We start from the raw sequence: 18,434 nt of genomic DNA on the forward strand, positions 1-18,434 counted from the left end.
TAATGCCAGGAAGTTAGACGGAGGCGGGGGGTGGGAGGGTGGGGGAATGTGTGTGCCCCAGTCTTGGGAGGGGAGAAAGTGCCCAGCACAGCATTCGATGCAAAACCAGCCTAAAGGAAGCCCATGGTGGCAGGAGGAAACGGCATCCCACTGTGGCCTGGGAAAGCTGCTGTGTGCCCACCTGTGGCAGAGGTACACCGCTTCTTCAGTTGTGCTGGGGCAGAGGATCGTTGTTGGTGCCAGCCCACAAAGAGGTCCGGTAGCTATAGCAAGGAGAACTAACTACCTGGGGAGACTGGGGCCCTTCCTAGGACCCTGACAGGGACCCTGGGCTCTTGATCGCTGTTACCAGCTCCCTGGGTGTTTATAGGTGTCCCAGTTTTAGGAGGTGCAAGGTCCTTACTTTTGAAACCAGGCCCTCCCTAATGGAGCCCTACCAATCGCTCCAGCTTCCTCTTCTGCTCCCACTTTTAGCCTCGGGAAGACCACAGCGTTTGCAGCTGTGTGATGCCTCGGGGCCTTCGTGCCTGCGGGGACCCACTTCCTCCTTCTCCTGCTGAATTCCTCATTCCTCCAGCCTCAGCTCAGGCTCTACTCATCCTGGGATCCCTTCACCCCGGCAGGGCCGGAGGAACCCTCTTGTACGGCGCTCCCACAGCCTTGTTTTGGAAGTCAGGACACTGGATCCATTCGGGTCGCCCGTCGTCCTCCAGACGGGGAAGGTACCAAATGCATCTTTGTATCCTCAGCACCCAGCACAGGGCCCGCCTGGCCTCCAGGCGACAGTCAGGAGACCTGAGCGAGTGAGCCAGTGAGTGAGTGAGTAAGAGGGTGGTAAGTGAACGAACGACTGAATGACGAGGTGGGTAAATGAGCGAATGAGCTAGTGGGTGAATGAATGAGCGGGTGAACGAGTGGGCGGACGAGAGGGTGCGCGTGTGAATAAATGAATGAATGACTGAGTGCGTTGCCTGAGTGAGGGCAGGTGGGGACTGAACGAGTGGGCGAGGGTGCCGGCGGCGAACAGGCGGGCTAGAGCGGCCGACGCGGGAAGGCTGAGCGCGCGCCCGGACCGCGCCACCTGCCCTACCCGGCGCAGCGTGGCCTGGGCGGGACGGGGCGGGGCGGGGCGAGGCGAGGGGAGGCGAGGCGAGGCGAGGCGAGGATGGGAGTGGGCGTGGCGAGGTCGGGCGTGGGCGTGGCAGGCCCTGGAGGGCGGGGATAAGCTGGGAGTGGGCGTGGTAGGCCCGGCTGTGGGCGGGGCGAGGCCAGGCAGAGCCCTGGCGGGCGCGGAGGAAGTCACGTGGCGCGCACTCACATGACTGGCGGCGCGATGGACCCGATACCCGCGGCCCCAGCAGCTGCAGCGGCTGAGCCGGAGGCAGACGAGGAGGCGGACCCGCCGGCGGCAGGTATGGCAGGCACCCACCAGGCCCCGCGCTGCTCCGGCCAGCGTCCCCCGAGACCCTGAGGCCTTCGGTACTCTTCCTGTCGGCGGGCGGCCCGCGCCCCGCCGGGTCCCCCCTCCCACTCCCGCGTCCACGCCCAGGAGGGCGCGTGGCCGCGCGGCCCAGAGCCGGAGCACCTGTCCGGGTTTGCGCCTCGCCGCGCACTTCTGCCCGCGTCTCCCCGGGACTGTCCGGGTCCCTGGGGGCCGCAGGGCCCGCCCGCCCCGCGCTTCCTGCTTGCCGGCCTGCCCGCCGCGTGGGGCGCAGTCCCAGGACCTGCCGGGTCTTGGCAAGACTCTGGCCGCTCAAGACTTTAGTGTTCTCGAACGCCAGCCCTTCGTGTTGCTCCCTGAGTGCTTTTCTTAGCGGATGAGCGTGAGGCGTGCGTTTTCTAGGATGTCCCTGTTTAAAATGGTACCCCCTCTAGTCCTCTAACTGGAGGATAGATGAAGGTGGGTGTTGGTGTGAGTTACTGCTGCTTCTTGGGGGGTGGCGGGGGCCCAAGGTTGGAAGCTGCGGCTGGGCCGTCTGGCGAGGTGTCCCTGAGGAGGCCATGCTTAGAGTTCTGGAGGGCTGCTAGACACTGGATTCATTAGGGAGAAAAAGAGGCAGAAGTGGAGTGAAGCTGCTGGGGGCACGGGTGGCGTTGCGCCGGATTGACCCCGTTGGCATGAAGTCCCTTGGTGAGTCTGCGTCTCGGGAGCGGTCCCCACCCCGCCACCCCCATTGGTCTTTAGTTACTTTTCCTTTCTCACGTAGCTGTGTAAGGAGAAGCATGGGATGGTTCTTGCTCGTGATTAGAACACTGCGTTCATGAGGTCACACGTTCGAGCCCAGGTGGGCCAGTCAGGTGGGCCAGTTGGCCCTCCTGTACCAGGGCCGCACGCTGGGCTCCCAGCGTTTGGGTGGGAATGGTTCTTTCCCCGAGGATTGTAAAGCAGCTCGGAGTTCCTGGATGTGATGGTTACTCAGGGGTCTCTTTGCAGGTACAGGGGCAGCCCTGACTTTCCTGCAGGGCTCACCCCCTGGCTGCTGTTGTGGTATCATCTACCACAGCTCTCCGAGACTGGCAGCGGGCCTTCCTTGGGGCCCTGGTGATTTTATTAGCCATCCTGGATGGCAGGTGAAATGGTAGAGGAAAAAAACCCCCCAAAACCCCACAACCCAGAGGCAAGTGACTTGTCCACCGTGGGGAGTGTTAAGGGGGCATGTCGTGGTGTGGGTGGTGTTTGGAGGGGCTGGAGCCAGAAAATACAAGTCTTTGAGAATGAATTTTGTCCACAGATGATATATGTATCTCTCATGCTTTAGCAAAGGTTTATTTTTGACTGTTGAAGAAGCAGTGGCTTATGGGTATACAGCGAATTTCCTCTTCTCTGGTGTTCTGTCCACACAGCCAGAGCCCACCGTTAGTGTTAATTGTGGGGATCGCGGGGGTCTAGGTCTTTGTAGTAGCTTTGGGATTGTCAGAAAAAATTGTGTTCACTGTGGTTTTCAGCCTCAAGCGTCTTTTATATCATATTCTAATCCCTGGAAGCTTAAGCTATAAATGATAACTCCCTCCTGACAAATTGAACTTTCAATTGTGCAGTACGTGGACAAACACCCAGAACATTATAGATTAAAGTCTCACCCCATTTGTGATCACCTCCTCTTACCAGTTTGGGATGCATCCTTTCATCGCTCTTTTCAGTGTCTTATACATACGTGTACTCAGACAACGTACACCTCCTTGTGTGCTGTGCCCGTGTTTCCCTAGTGTAGTGTATTAGTTTTCTACTGCTGCTGTAACAAATTACCACAAACAGAGTGGCTTAAACAGCAAAAATTTATCAACTTGCAGTTCTGGAGGTCAGTAGCCCCAAACAGGGTTCCCTGGGCTAAAATCCAACTGTGGACAGGGCTGTGTTCCCTCTGGAGGCCCTCGGGGAGAAGGCGTTTCTAGACCTTTTCCAGCTCCCAGATGCCTTCCGCATTCCTTGCCGGAGGATCCCCTTGCTCCAGCTACCGCGGGCCACACCTTTCTTGTCCTGTCACCTCTGATTCTCTTTCTTTTGTTCACTTCCTCCACTTTGAAGGACCCCAGCATTACATTGGGCCTACCTGCTAATCCACATCCTTTGCCCTCCTTTCACAGTCAGCTCATTAGCAGCCTAAACTTCGTCTACACCTTTAATTCCCCTTTACTGTGGAATCTAACAGCTTCACACGTTCCAGGGCGTAGGATGCGAGTACCTTTGGGGGCCATTATTCTGCCTTAGATACCCGTGAGGAGTGGAATTGCTGGGTCATAGGGTTGCATATTTTTTGTTTTAACAAATCCTTACAAATTATCCTTTCTGGTGGCTATTACCAATTTATACTGGTAACAGCAGTGCATCTTTTCCCCATAACCTCATCACCATTTCATACCATTTTTTTAAAAAACTCCCTTCAGCATTAGAGAAATTAAGAACGTGTTTTATTTTTCTTTTAATTTCTATTTCTTCGATTATCAGTGAGGTTTAGTTTCTTATAATACTCTGCCCTTGTATGGCCTTCTGAACGGATTGTTCTTATTTTTTGCCCATTTTCTTAAGGGATTGTCTTTTTTTCTTTGATTTTTAGCAGTTCTTTTTGTATTTTGGACATAAACCTGTGGCGGGTTTTATATTAAAATCATTAACTATCAAAATATCTGACTGGACACTCTGTTTTCTGACTGCAGCATGAGAGTTTATTTCAGGTTACAGAGCTCAATGATTGTGCCTTAGAGTGACAGAGAATGAGGATGATGTGTGCTTGACTGTCTAATCTGATTTTTGCGATTGCATCATACACGGATAAAAAAATATAGACAGATTACCACTGTGTATCCCAGCCCTGCTTTCCTACAACCCTGCGGACCTAAAGTTGGTTTTTATTTATTGATTTATTTATTTATTGGCCACTCTGTGCGGTTTGGGGGATCTTTGTTCCCTGACCAGGGATTGAACCCGAGCCCTTGGCAGTGCAAGTGCCTCATCCTAACCACTGGACCGCCAGGGAAGTCCCCTAAACTTGGTTGTTAGAACAAGGGAGAATCATCTTCACTTCCATTGGAGCGCCTCATTGGACGGTACTCCATACATCCCATTCGGTTAGGAAGCTCTGAGCCGTTTGTCTTCCCAAACCTCTGGCTGCCTCCTGGTTTTCTATGGGGTCAGGCCTGAACTCTGCTCATCCTCTGAGCGCCTCCATGACCGGCTGCACCCTCTCTGCACGCCCGCGTGGTTTCCACGCCCCTGTGCTCCCGCCACCACCCTCGCTGCTGCTGCTCTGCCTGTACACATCTGTTAGGCAAGTCATGAGCTGTCACTTGAGATGTGTGCATTTGACGGATTAAATTATACCCTTAAAGTACCATCTGCATTGGGGCAAAACACTTTCCCGTGGCAAAACACCATTTCCCGGGGGAAATGTGGAAATCCCCCACATTTCCGTTGTCAACTCCTGACCGGCAGAAACCATTATTTTTCTTTACATCCTAGTGTCTAGAATAGTGTCTGCTTTGTGGAAAGGGCTCTGATGTTGGAAAAGAATTACAGTTTTTTTTCCCCCCCGTGACATGCGGGATCTTAGTCCCCCGACCAGGGATCGAACCTGGGCCTCCTGCTGTGGAAGCTCGGAGTCCTAACCACTGGACCACCAGGGAAGCCCTAGAATTACATTTTTATTGTCAGTGTTTTTTAGGATAGGGTCACATTTTAGTTTGGTAACAATGGTAGCTATGCAGATATTATTTAAATCGGTGTTAATGGTCTTTGAGCTCCATCTCTTTCTCCCTTTCACACACACACACACACACAATTTGCAAGGTAAAAGGTGTACATTTGAAGAAAGAGGAACTGAATCACTATTACACAGAACACGTTTTGCCAGAATTTGTGGTTAGCAAGAAAGTGATGTGTTCCGGGTTGGGGAATTGTTTTGGTTTATTTTTTCCTTCCTAAGAAAAATGCACCAGAAAAAGAGATGTCTGGCCTGCGGTGTGCTGGGGTGACGGGGAGGGGCCGGAGTGGTGAGTTGCTGGAGAGATGTGAGCCGCCTTCTGTGGCCCGCAGTGCATGTTAAGAGGAGCTGCCCTCGTGGTTAGAACCTGGGGCAAGTGAGCAGACAGGCAGCCCGGACCCTCGGGAGTTCGAAGAGCTCGACCCTTGACCACGCACGTTACCCTCTGAAGGACTGTAGTGCTTTCATCCTTTGAACGTTTTTGCTGTAGAATCATTAAGAAGTCATAGCCAGACTTGGGGTAGGCGTTCTTGGTGAAGGTACCAGTATTAAAACCTCACGTGGGACAGGCGGGCGCAGGAGGGCCCCAGACATGACCTGTGAGTTGAGCTCTAGGGGAAGCTGAGGCCACACTTGGCTCTATTTCCTGCTGGCCAGGTTGTAGGAGGACACACGTGTCCTTGGGGTGTGTGGATAGGCATGTTGGCGGGGGCGGTGGGGGGTCCTTCAGCACTCTTAACGCAATTTGGAGTATGTGTGCTAAGCAAAAGGAAAGGGAAATTGCACGATTGATGAATTCCAGGGAAGCGTGGTAGGGACTGGAGACACATCTCTGAGAAGTACATTGACGTGATTTTCCGACAGTCTTCAACCTGATTGGTGCCAGTGAAGTTCTCTCCGACAAGTCTTATGAGTGGACCGTAAGCAGAGCAGTAAAGTTTCATGTGGTATGTGATTTGGCACTTCGAGGAGATGTTGCTGTACAAGAAGCGCAGATGACAAACGTCTTGTAAAAGGGAGCTCGCAGCTGCTGCGTTTAGCATGTTTCCTTTTTTCCTCTGCACACGCTTTTGGTACAGTTAACCTCAGGGTGTATTTACGTTTGGTTTGTTAGTCCGTTCGTTTCACTTAGCGTTAGTCTACGCCACTAAGAAGTTTCCACAATTCTCTATTTGATGTCTGTGTAGTAATGAATCCAGGAATGTACGTTTGTGCTTTTAAAGTGCTAACGTTGTAAAACTTGATCCTTTACGTTGGATCAATATTAAAAAATGTCCTGATGCTTGCATTTGGTAAACAAAGTTTCTCTCCTGCTAAACTAGTTCCCCAGCCTAGAGGTGACCGCTGCTGTCAGCTGTGCGTGTTGAATCACAGTTTTAAGCTCAGTTGTTAGGCTTTGAGAGCTAGGGAGACGTCCTTAGGTGATCTCTGCCATGTCCTGTTAAGTGACCTTTTGCGATTACAAGTACCGAGTCCCAGCACCCTCCACTGAGGATGTTGAAAGAAGCCAGAGGAAATACATACCACGAGACTCCTCTTATATTAAGTTCAAAGCCATGCGGAATTAGACTCTGCTGTGTGGGTTAGAATTAGACCCTGCTTACGCAGGTGATGAAAGTATAAATGAAGAGCAGGTGAAATGGCGTGAAAATGGGGCTGTGGTCACCTCCGATAGGAGAAAGGAGGGTCTGCGAGGTACAGGTCATGGGGGCTTCCAAGATCCCAGCCATCTTTTAATTTTTGACCTAGATAGTGGTTCCACATGTGTTTGATACATAGTTTTGTTAAACTGTCCATAGACATTTTATACGTGTGTGTGTGTGTGTGTGTGTGTGTGTGTGTGTGTGTGTGTGTGTGTGTGTCTGTTTCACAGTAGAACGTGTTGGGGGGAAACCCAGTGTGTCCCAGATCCTGAGACATTAAGTGGACTTGCTAACAACACAGTTTTACAAGCAAAGGTGGGTGCTGGGGACCTCGTTTTAAAACAGTTTTGTGGGAGTGTTGGTCTCCCTTAGTTTTCACTCTCGAGTTAGTATTGGAGGTGTATTTATAATGAAATGCATGTTTTGTCGAATTGACATCCACTCCTAATCTCCCTGGCTCTGCTGTGTCCGATGCCCGCTGGCGAGTCCAGGTGTTCCAGTGACCCCTGGGACCAGCAGGAAGGAGGACCGAGACCCCAGGGCCGCTGGCATCTGTGTGGCAGTGGGAGGGATGTCTGGGAAAGTCACCTGCTGTTGAAAGTGTGCAACTCTGGCAGAGGCCATCTGCTGAGACAGAGAGTCAGGTGATACTCCTGACTTAGCACAGTTAATTATCTTCAGAACAGTAATTTCACCTCCCAGCCCCGGAGAAGTTCCAGTCCAGGCCGGGGGTGCAGGGATTTTCCAAGAACTGGCCACTCACTGCTGGGGTTTCACACGAAAGGGAGATTTGAAATTGCGTTATCAGCTCTTCAGGACCCAGGACGGTCTGTACGTGGGCGGGTCTTTGTCTCGTGATGGCTTCTGCACACTGAGTGTCCTTAGGACGGACGGTGACGTAGGGAGTCTGGTGGGAGTTTCTGCAAGAGGCTATAGTTTGCCTCTGCCCCGTGGAAGGGGCCTGTTTCCCGAGAGGGTCTCTGCTGGGCGCACAGAGTACCCCATCCTCTGCCCCCTTGCTGGGAGGGAGTTGTTTTGGGCCTTTGCAGAGCGGTAGTTGGGCGGCAGCTGTGATGACTAAGCCTTTCAGAGCACCTGCTGTGCGCCAGAGGCCCTTCCTCGCCCGACGTTAAAGCAACTGAATCCTCTCAGTAACGCTAGGAGGCGAGGCGTCGCCCCACCCCTACTTTACAGATGGGGAAACCGAGGCACGCAGAGGCCGCAAGTTGCCCGGCACCTACAGCTAGTGGATGGCGGGGCTGGAGCGCCGTCCGGCGCGGCTCCGGCCCCCGGTGGGAGGGCTGCCCCGCGGACCCCTTTCAGGACCCCGCCTGGAGGCTTCGCTCCTGACTGCTGTAGCCAGTGCCTCCCGGACGGAGACCCTTCTGTCGTCAGGGGGTTTTTCCGAGGGGAGAGGTGGCTCTGTGAGCCTGTGCTCGCAAAGGGCACCCGAGACCCTTGTGAGGCGTCGCGCTCTCTCTTCAGAAAGGGAGCGTCAGCACCGGGCAGCAGTGAGGGTGCGAGCTCGGGCCTCAGCCCTGCACCCCGTCTGCTGAGCGTCCCCAAGATGAGTGCCGGGAGCGGGGCGTCGGCCGGGGGCTCGTCTCCAGCTGGCTTGGCGTGAAAGCTCTCAAAGAACAGATCGCGTCGCGTGTGTTGCGACCCATGGGCCGAGTTCCCCCACCTGTTTGAGATGCTCAGATCCCCCTGGTTCACCGGTTTCCAAGTTCCGGGCAGACAGGCACTGCATGAGAGTCCAGTCTTCATTGCCTGGAAACTAGGTCTCCACCATTTAGTGCAGAGGTTTGATTGTGGGGGGAAAACTGACTAACTAGTTTTCTTTCTGTGACATTTTTCACGGTTCCTAATTTGTTCATGCCAGTTTCCGAGGCCTTCCGTGTTCTGGTTGATTAATTGCATTCCTGGTCCTTTACCCCGCAGGCAGCTGGAAGGCAGGGGCCTTTTTTTAAAAAAATTTAATTTTATTTATTTATTTTTTATACAGCAGGTTCTTATTAGCTATCTATTTGATGCATATTAGTGTATATATGTCAATCCCAATCTCCCAGTTCGTCCCACCCCCTGCTCCCTCCCCAGGCAGGGGCCTTGTCTCACTCCTTGTGACCCCTTCTGTGGATCAGTAAGTATCTGTTTAAATGGATTTAATCGTATGTCCCTTGGCTTGTACTGTCGGTGATCGCTCGGAATTTTATTAAAGGGACTGAGTGAGGCTGCGAACGCAGGTCCTCCATTTAGCCTCCGCTGGGATCGAGACACACTGAGTCTGCCAGATACTTTGGAGCGTGTTCACTTTCAGACGGAACCATCCAGGCCTGGGAGGAGGGTTTTTAAAAAAAGAAAACCAAAGCCAGATTGCATTTAGTTCAACAGAGATGAGTGTTCTTTGTGGAACTTTGAACTTCTACTTTGTGAGTTATTCCAAGATCTCCCGAGTTAGCTAAAGCAGTATTCTCTTTAAACTCTGGAAAAAGTCCCTGGGCCTCCCCACATAAAAACATTCCAGAAAGGAGAGACCTAAGAGGCTTTTCGAGGGAGAGACTCAATGAACCCTTTCAGAAGCAGGTTTGGTGAGATTCACGGAGAAGCAGGGGTCCCGTGGCTGCCCTGCGGGTTCCTTTTGCTCCAGGTTGAGTCAGAGGAAATCATCTGATAGGTGACTCCTTTCGGGACTGGGCTTCAGTCTCGTGACGTCCTGAGGAAACAAACCAGTGATTTCCTCCTCTCTTTGTGCCTTGGCCCCTCGACCCTCCCTCGGGAAGGAATGGCCACTTTCGGCCGGAGAAGCCCCATTTGTGTGAACGTGAATGGTTCACGTCCCTGGAGGTCCCAGGGGCAGTTGGCGCTCTGGGGATTCCCAGCAGAGTTTAGGGAGTCACATGGCAGGGGACCCAGTGCTTGAGGGAGCCACGTCCCCTGGCCAGCAGTTCGTTCATTTGCTGTGTGGTTTCATCTGGGCACAGGTCCTGTAAAAACCAGCCGCGTGCTGGATGCCTTCACGCATAAACATGTATTTAACGTGCTTGTAGCCAGCCGGTAACGTAGACGGTGTTGTCCTCGTTTTAGAGAGGAGAAAACTGAGTGCAGGGAGGTGGGCGGCTCGTTCACAGCAGGGTTTGCGCTGAGACCCTCTGGCCCCTGGCCCAGGTGTGGGGTGTGCCTGCCCCTGCGCCTCTCCTCGTTGTGGGCCTCGAATGAGGCCCTGTGAGTTCAGGAGGCAACAGGGATCTGGTGTCATCGGGTAACCTGGTGCAAGTTCAGGCCCCACGTGTCACCTGACTCTGACCAGGCAGGCGGGCCATGCTGCCGGCTGGGCCTCCAGTTTTCACGTCTGTGAAATGGGGTCACAGTACCTACTGAGACTGTTTGTAGGACTCAAGAGGTGTTATATAAGCACCCGGAAGGTTCAGACACTGGTCGTGGCCCTTGCTGTAGTGGTGGTCGATACGGCACACAGCCGTCCAGGTGACCGTCTTCTTCCCTGCCTTTGAATTCATGGGAAGGGGTAGAAGAGGGGAGAAAGCACTTTATTCAGGGGAACCGGACTGGTTTCTTAGCTCTCAGTGGCTGCTTCCACTCCGACTGACTTGCAGCTTCAGGCCACCCCACAGAGGTCCACAGGGTCCTGAGTGTGGCCACTTGAAGTTTCTGTGGCAACATCACCAGCTCAAATTTTCTTACCTGTGCCTGAAACCCAACCAAAGGATGTCACAGGTGGATGGTGTTTTCCCTTCTTAGCAGACACCTTCTTTAAGATTGCGAGCTGTGTTCCAGGCACAGTGCTGGGGTGGGAGGATACTTAGTTTGTATTCACAAGAGCTAGAGAGAAGAAGAGAAGGAATTCATAAAGTGTTTTTAAAAGCTTTATTGGGATGCAACTTTCACCCATTTCAAGGGTACAGTTCAGTGATTTTCAGTGTATTCCAGGAGTTCCGCAGCCTTCGCCACAATTGATTGTACAGCACTGTCATCATCCCGTACCCGTTAGTAGTCACTCCCCATACCCCCAACCCCCTCTTCCCCCAGCCTAGACCACCACTGCTCTTTCTGTCTCTGTAGATTTGCCTGTTCTGGAAATTTCATATAAATAGAACCATATAATTTGTGGTCCTTTGTGACTGGCTGTTTCACTCAGCACAGCGTTTTCAAGGTTCATCTAGGTTGTAGCGTGGGTCAGTACTTCATTTCTTTTTATGGCTGAAGAATATTTCGTTGTATGGATAATTCACATTTTACTTATCCATTCATCGGTCCACGGACATCTGGGCTGTTTCCGTGTTTTAGCTGTTATGACTAATGCTGACGTGAACATTCATATACAAGTCTCTGTGTGGGCATAGGGTTTCATTTTTCGTGGGTGTACACCTAGGGATGGAATCATTGGGTCACATGGTAACCCATGTTTAACCTTTTGAGGAACTGCCGGACTGTTTTGCAGCAACCTTTGAGGGTTCCAACTTCTCCACATCCTCACCAACACTTGTTATTGCCCTTTTGATTATATCCATCCCAGTGGGTGGAATCTCATGTGGTTGGTCATCTTTTCATGTGCTTGTTGGCCTTTTGTACATCTCCTTTGGAGAAATGTCTATTCAAATCCTTTGTCAATCTTTAAAATTAGGTAATTTGTCTTTTTTTTTTCGCGGTACGTGGGCCTCTCACGGTCGTGGCCTCTCCCGTTGCGGAGCACAGGCTCTGGACGCACAGGCTCAGCAGCCATGGCTCACGGGCCCAGCCGCTCCGCGGCACGTGGGATCTTCCCGGACCGGGGCACGAACCCGCGTCCCCTGCATCGGCAGGCGGACTCTCAACCACTGCGCCACCAGGGAAGCCCGGTAATTTGTCTTTTTAAAAAACTTGAGTTATAAGAATTCTTTATGTATTTTAGACCCAAGTCCCTTATCAGATACACGGTTTACAGATGATTTCTCCATTTCTGTGGGTAGTCTTTTTACTTTCTTCATGGTATTTTTACAGCACACCAGTTTTTAATTTTGACGAAGTTCAGTTCATCTATTTTGTTCTTCAGTTGATGCTTTTGGTGTCGTACCTAAGAAAGCTTTGCCTAACCCAAGGTCATAAAGATTTACTCCTATATTTTCTGCTGAGAGTTTTGTAGTTTTAGCTCTTACACTTAGGGCTGTGGTCCATTTGGAATGAGTTGTTGTGTATGGTGTGAGGAAGGGGTCTGGTGTCCTTCTGTGGCATTTGGAAACCCGGTTGTCCATCATAAAGAACTCTTGGGGTGCACGTGCTGTGTGCCACCCCTGTGCTAGGCAGTATTAGGGAATCAAAGCGCCCTGGAGGGGGTTATGTGGTGTGTGGGAGAAACCCGGGAACGCGATGGGTTAGGAAAGCTCAGCTGTAGGGCGTCCAGGCCAGTCATGAGGGCAGGAAGGAGGCAGCGACTGCAGCCGGGGCTTGGGGGACACTTCACTGCTGAAGGGGTGTCTGAACTGAGCTTCGGAGGCCGGACGGGATTCAGTCTGGGAATTCTCAGCTGATGAGTACCAGAGGGCTTGGAGGGACCTTAAGAGAGAGGTTATATCTTGCTTCAAGGTAAAAACACTTAAACCTTCGCAGGAAGGTGAAAAACCTGCGTCTCTTGCTGTGTAGGTTGGTAACCCTCAAGGCACGTTACAGCTTTCTGTAATCAGGGGTTTTGCCTTCTATTCTTTGGGGGGATAAAAGGATATAGCTGTAACCTGGCAGAGAGGCCGTGGGGGGGGTGTGGGAGGATGTCACCGCCAGCTTGAGGGTGTCACTGCTCCAGGGCTCCGCGTGGCCGTGCGTGTTAACAGCTGTCCTGTGTGAGCAGCTCTTCTTGCTGCAGCTCACCGAGGCGTGGTTCCTGTCACCGGTGAGGCCTGAGTGCGACTTGCGTGGGTGGGGCGGGCATGGGGCTGTCACCCTGCCTAGGAGAACACAGTAGGCCTTCTTGCTGCTGCGAATTGGAGTCCTTCTTTCCATCCACAAATGCTCCTTGAGCGCTCACTGTGTGCCGGGCACTGTTGTTGATCGCTGGGATACTAACTGAACCATATAAACAGAAAGGCCTGCCCTCGAGGGGCTGATGTTCTCGTAGCGGGAGGTGGACGGTACTCGGCACACGCAGCGAGTCGTCGACGCACGGGGGCAGCTGGGGCGCAGGGCCGTTGTCCCTGAGGAAATGGCACTGAGAGTGAGTTTTGCACCAGGATTCGAAGGAGGTGGCCTGGTGGATTTCTGGGAGGAGAACCCTGGCAGAAGGGACGACAGGTGAAGGTGCCCGGGCCAGCAACAGCGCGCTGCGTTCACGGGGCGGCCGGGCAGCTGGTGTGGCTGGAGAGAGGGGAGCAGGCGGGTGGGGGGTTTGCTGGCCGAGAAATGTGAAGGGGCGTTTTGGGGGGGGCGGTGGTGGAGCTGGGGAAACCCCGCGTTCGGAGCTATTCTTAGCGGTTGCCATTCTGATCCTCAGTTAGGAAACTTTAGTTTTTTTTGTAATGCTGCCAGGAAACACGCACAGATCACTGAGGTGACTGCAGTAACTCCAAGGGGGTTTTCTGAAGAGAGTGCTGGTGAGGTAGTGTGGTTCACGTGGGGAGATAAAAGCCTTTTGGGAAGCATCTGTGAGCAGGAAAAAAGTGTGGAATTCTTTAGGAGTGGATTCTAAGGATAGAATAAAAAGTAGGGCAAACTATTTTGTGAACAGTGATATTCTTCATGCTGTTTTTAAGAGCAGAAGCAGTTAGGAGAACGGCTAAGTGATTTTAGTTTCGTATCTAAGTCATTATTCAGTCTTTACAGGTAATAGTCTTAATACCTTCGAAAATACGGAGCAGTGTTGTGAAAGGAGAGAACTCAAGGTAAAAATGGCAGATGAATTGCGACTGTATTCAAGAGTCAAGGGCCCAGCAGGGCGAGGAAAACCGGACGGAAAGAGTGAGTGTCGGCCAGCACAGGAGGCGGCTGGAACCCCTGCTGCTGGGAGCGTAACCTGGCTCAGTTACTTGGAAAACTGGAATTATTTACTGAGCTGCACATACGAAACCCCAGGATCCAGTAATTTCACTCTCAGGAATGTACCGAACAGAAATGCGTACATGCGTCCACCAACGTGCCGCTGCTGGCATGTTCGTAGCAGCGGCGTGTGAAGCTGCCCAGATGCCGCGTGGCCGCAGAATGAGTAAGAGGCCCCGGCTGATCACACCGCGGGGTCCACAGCAAGGAAGTGGGCCGTCTGTACCCCGTGAGCCACGCGGACGGGCTGTACACACCAGGAGTGGAGGAAGTCAGAAACAGGGGAACTCAGGGCTTGAGCCCACGTGTGTGGTGTCAGTAAAGAACCAGGCAGAGGTAACCTGTGGCTTCGGAAGTCTCTCCCCTGGGGAGAAGGGAGCGTGAGGGGTGCCCTCCTTTATCCAGGTGCTCTTGCCCTGATGTGTATATTCGTTGAGCTGAACGGTTTTGAGATGTTCGCTTCTCTGTGAGCACGCTCTGTTTCAATATAAAAGGGTTTTAAAAGCCAGTGGGAAAAGAAAGGAATTGTATGTTTATTGTACATAATGGAACACAATGTTTGCATGGACTTCCTGGACACTTATGTAGAGAAAGTGCACAGACCTGCCTGGAAATCGTACCCATCAACTCTAGGGTAGTGGTTACTGTGGAAGAGGAAGAAGGGGGTCGGCAGGATGGTGTGCGTCTGTAACATTTTGTTTATTAAAAATTCTTTTCAGCAAAAAATAGGGCACAGTGTCCTCTTTAGTGAAATCTTGGTGGATACATGGGTTCTGATATTTCCTGTATTTTCATGTATGTTTGAAGTATTTCACAACAAAAATACATGTATTTAAAAGGATAGGATTGAAGTGAAACAGTTTTCCTAGTGATTATCTGACTGGCTAGGAATTTAGGAGGTTTTTGCTTCTACAGAAAAGTTGAAGGAAACGTGGTCACGGAAGCTTGGAAACACGCTTGGTATTTGAAAATTGTGTCATATCACAACCCTGTACACGTGGAGGAGAGTGCACACAATGAACACGGATGTATATAGATTGCTGGGTTGGAGAGATTTTCTTTATTTCAAGATTTTTTTTTAAATGGATTTTTAAAAATTTATTTATTTATGGCTGCGTTGGGTCTTCGTTGCTGCACGCAGGCTTCAATAGTTGTGGCTCGTGGGCTCAGTAGTTGTGGCTCACGGGCTCTAGAGCGCAGGCTTAGTAGTTGTGGCACATGGGCTTATTAGTTGCTCCGCGGCATGTGGAATCTTCCCGGACCAGGGCTTGAATCCGTGTCCCCTGCATTGGCAGGCGGATTCTTAAACACTGCACCACTAGGGAAGTCCCCTTATTTCAAGATATTGTAACGTTACCTAAAATAGGTTATTAAAAGAAAAGTAAACCTTAAAGTTGATGAAATTGAGGCCATGCACAGTTTGTTCAGTTGAGCTCCTGAGTTAGGGACAATCAAAAGCTGGTTGGTGACGGATCGCTTTTTAGGACGAGCTGACCACAGGTGGGGCAGCTCTGCTTCCTGGCGTTGGGAGGCGTTCCTGACATTCCCTGGCCATGGAGCTGCTGAATCCTCATTTCTGAGGCCATGGCCACGATAAGGATGAGGAAGCTTCTGCTTCCATTTCCTGAGAACAGTTTGTTAACTGCAGAATAACAGTGTAGCTTAGAGAAGTTTTCAAAGGTTGAAACAGTTTCATGAGCCTGAGAAGGAATATTCAGGTTGAAAATGGTGTCTGCTGACCCCGTTTCGTGTTATTTCGGTGAAAAGGTTGTCGTCTGGAATGTCGTTGGTTCCGCATTTGACGAGTGCAGAAAGTACGGTGGCAGCATCTGTGCACCTCTGTGCACATGAAGGACACGGGTCTGGGTGAGGCCCTGAATTCCTCCCCGCTGGTCACCCTGTGACACTGGTTCTCGCACTGTGGCCCCTGGATCAACAGCAGCATCTGGGAGCTTGTTACAAATTCAGATTCTTAGGCCCCGCCCTAGACTCTGGGACTGGGGCCCAGCAATCTGTGTTTTTTTAAGTGTAAAATATACATAATGTAAAATTTTAACCGTTTTTAGGCGTACAGGTCTGTGGCATTAAGTACCTTCATATTGTTGTGCCTCCTTTGATACTATCCATCTCTAGAACTTACTCATCTTGCAAGATGGAAACTCTGCCCCATTGAACACTCCCTCTCCATCCTCCTGTCCCGCAGCTCCAGGTCCCCACCATCTGCTTTTTCTATGAATTTGCTCTAGGGACCTCACGTGAGTGGAATCATACATTGTCTTTTATTTTATTTTTTTTTTGCGGTACACAGGCCTCTCACTGCTGTGGCCTCTCCCGTTGTGGAGCACGGGCTCCGGACGCGCAGGCCCAGCGGCCATGGCTCACGGGCCCAGCCGCTCCGCGGCACGTGGGATCTTCCCGGACCGGGGCACAAACCCGTGTCCCCTGCATCAGCAGGCGGACTCTCAACCACTGTGCCACCAGGGAAGCCCCATACATTGTCTTTTTGTGTCTGGCTTATTTCACTGGACATGATGTCCTCAAGGACCATCCACGATGTGGCATGTGTCAGTACTTCCTTCTTTTTTAAGGCTGAATAGTGTTCCATTGTGTGGATGGACCGCATTTTGTGGATGCATTCATCTGTCAGTGGACGCTTGGGTAGTTCCACCTTTTGACTACTGTGAATAATACTGCATTGAACATGACTGTGCAAATATGTCTTCTAGTTCCTGCTTTCAGTTCTTTTGGGTACAGACCCAGAAGTGGAATTGCTGTCTCCTATGGGGATTCTATATTTAATTTTTTGAGGAACTGCTGCACTGTTTTCCACAGTGGCTGCACCAACTTTTACGGTCCTACCAGCCACACAAAAGAATTCCAATCCCTCCACGCCCTTGCCAACACTTTTCTTTCTTTTTTTTTGTTTTGCGGTATGCGGGCCTCTCACTGCCGTGGCCTCTCCCACTGCGGAGCACAGGCTCTGGACGCGCAGGCTCAGCGGCCATGGCTCACGGGCCCAGCGGCTCCGCGGCATGTGGGATCTTCCTGAACCAGGGCACGAACCCGCGTCCCCTGCATCGGCAGGCGGACTCTCAACCACCGCGCCACCAGGGAAGCCCCCTCTTCTTCTTTTGGTAAGAGCTGTCTTAACCTCCAGCGTGCGGCGAGCCCGCAGGTGATCCTGAGGCGTGCTCAGTCTGGAGACTTCAGCTCCTGTGGCTGTGCTGTGTCTCGCTGGTCCCTGCCCTGCCCGCATGCTGGTGAACCAGCAGGCGAGGATGGCAGTGGTGGTGGAACCCTGAGCGCGGAGTCCATCGGAGGACATGTTCGTATGCACCTGCCACTAAACGAAGAAAATAGGGGCCTTCCGCACTGGCTGCCTTTGGGGCCACGGGACCTCTCATGGCTCGAAAGGCACTTCACACTGAGGGCTGCTCTGCCAGCAGGGAGGACCCCAGGGCCGCCTGGGCTGGGCGGGGTTGGGAGGTTCTCCTAGTGCTTAGAGCAGCACCCCACTTGGGCCGGCAGGGATCGTGTGGGGCAGCCGGGCTGGCCTTGGCCCCCGTGGGTGGCGCCCTGTGCTCCCTGTGCGGGGTCTCCCAGTCTGGACTTCCGTGTTGGTCAGCATTTGCTGAGGTTTGCTTAGATAAAGCAGGGGTGTGTGCGAGACAGAGTGGTTTATTCAGCAAATCCTGTTTGTTTCCCAAAGCTTTGTTTGGGGGTAAGGACCCCAGATGTCAGCTGCTAACAGAACACGTGGGGTTAGACGTCTTGGGATGCATCCCGGTGGCAGCATTACTGCCTAAAGGTTCTGACGGAAGTGTGTTGGGAAGGATAGTTGGTCTGCGTGTGTGTTTGAAGTTTCATTGCTTTGATTTGTGGATAACCGACTTGGAGAATCCCAGAATCTCAGAGCTGAATGGGTGTCAGATACTCTAGCTGGCTGTTTCCCTTTCCATGCTGTGTGACTTGGGGTCACACAGTGCGCTGGTGGCTGGCCTGGGAGTGATGCAGCTCCTTGTCACTGTCACCCTGGAGCCGGCGGAGCGAGATATCCAGAGAGGAGGGGAGTGCGAGGCTCGGCCACACTGACCGGGAGGCCCTGACCCGTGGGCCAGCCCAGAGCCAAGGGCCTGACACCTGTTGTCGTGGGGGAGCACGTGCTACGTTTTACTCAGCAGCCGTAGAGACTCTCTTGGGATTGGAACACATGAGGTCTGGGCTGGAGCCAAGGGTTGCCGAATGTGTCGGGGAGCTGGTTATCTGAGCTCTGCTGTCTCGTTCTGTGCCCACAAGGGCCATCCGTGTGGGCCGGCGTTAGCCCGATTCTCAGCCTGCGGGTCTGAGCGCTGCTTCCCGGCCTAGTGTCAGGACAGTGGGTGACTTTTCAAGGCCAGGGCTTCCGACTCCAGGGGACCCCATGGTAGAGTAGTTTGGAGGGGGGAAGTTTGGAGGGAACACCCTTGGAGAGGCCTGTTGGAAAGCTCAGAGGCTGTCACTCGCCAGCCACACTGCTGGGGACGTCGGAGGCTGGATTTCCGCCCATGTCCGTCTAAGGTCAGAGCCAGCCTTTGCC

The 18,434-nt window shown here is 52.4% G+C and overlaps 1 protein-coding gene across 3 annotated transcripts in view; it reads left to right on the plus strand.

The window, feature by feature from the left end:
- The first annotated feature begins 1,288 nt into the window (after positions 1–1,288).
- SNX8 (sorting nexin 8) overlaps positions 1,289–18,434 on the plus strand; it is a 39,165-nt gene continuing 22,019 nt past the window's right edge. Inside the window, exon 1 of one of the 3 annotated variants that reach the window (XM_060124566.1) lies at positions 1,289–1,412. In XM_060124566.1, coding sequence (XP_059980549.1) covers positions 1,319–1,412 — 94 coding nt within the window. In that variant the 5' untranslated portion in view covers positions 1,289–1,318. Of the gene's footprint in view, positions 1,413–9,563; positions 9,663–15,998; positions 16,993–18,434 lie in introns of those variants that run through there. The other 2 variants (XM_060124568.1, XM_060124567.1) reach the window with 2 other exon arrangements.

Source organism: Lagenorhynchus albirostris, chromosome 15 (assembly GCF_949774975.1).
Source record: "Lagenorhynchus albirostris chromosome 15, mLagAlb1.1, whole genome shotgun sequence".
NCBI lineage: Eukaryota > Metazoa > Chordata > Mammalia > Artiodactyla > Delphinidae > Lagenorhynchus > Lagenorhynchus albirostris.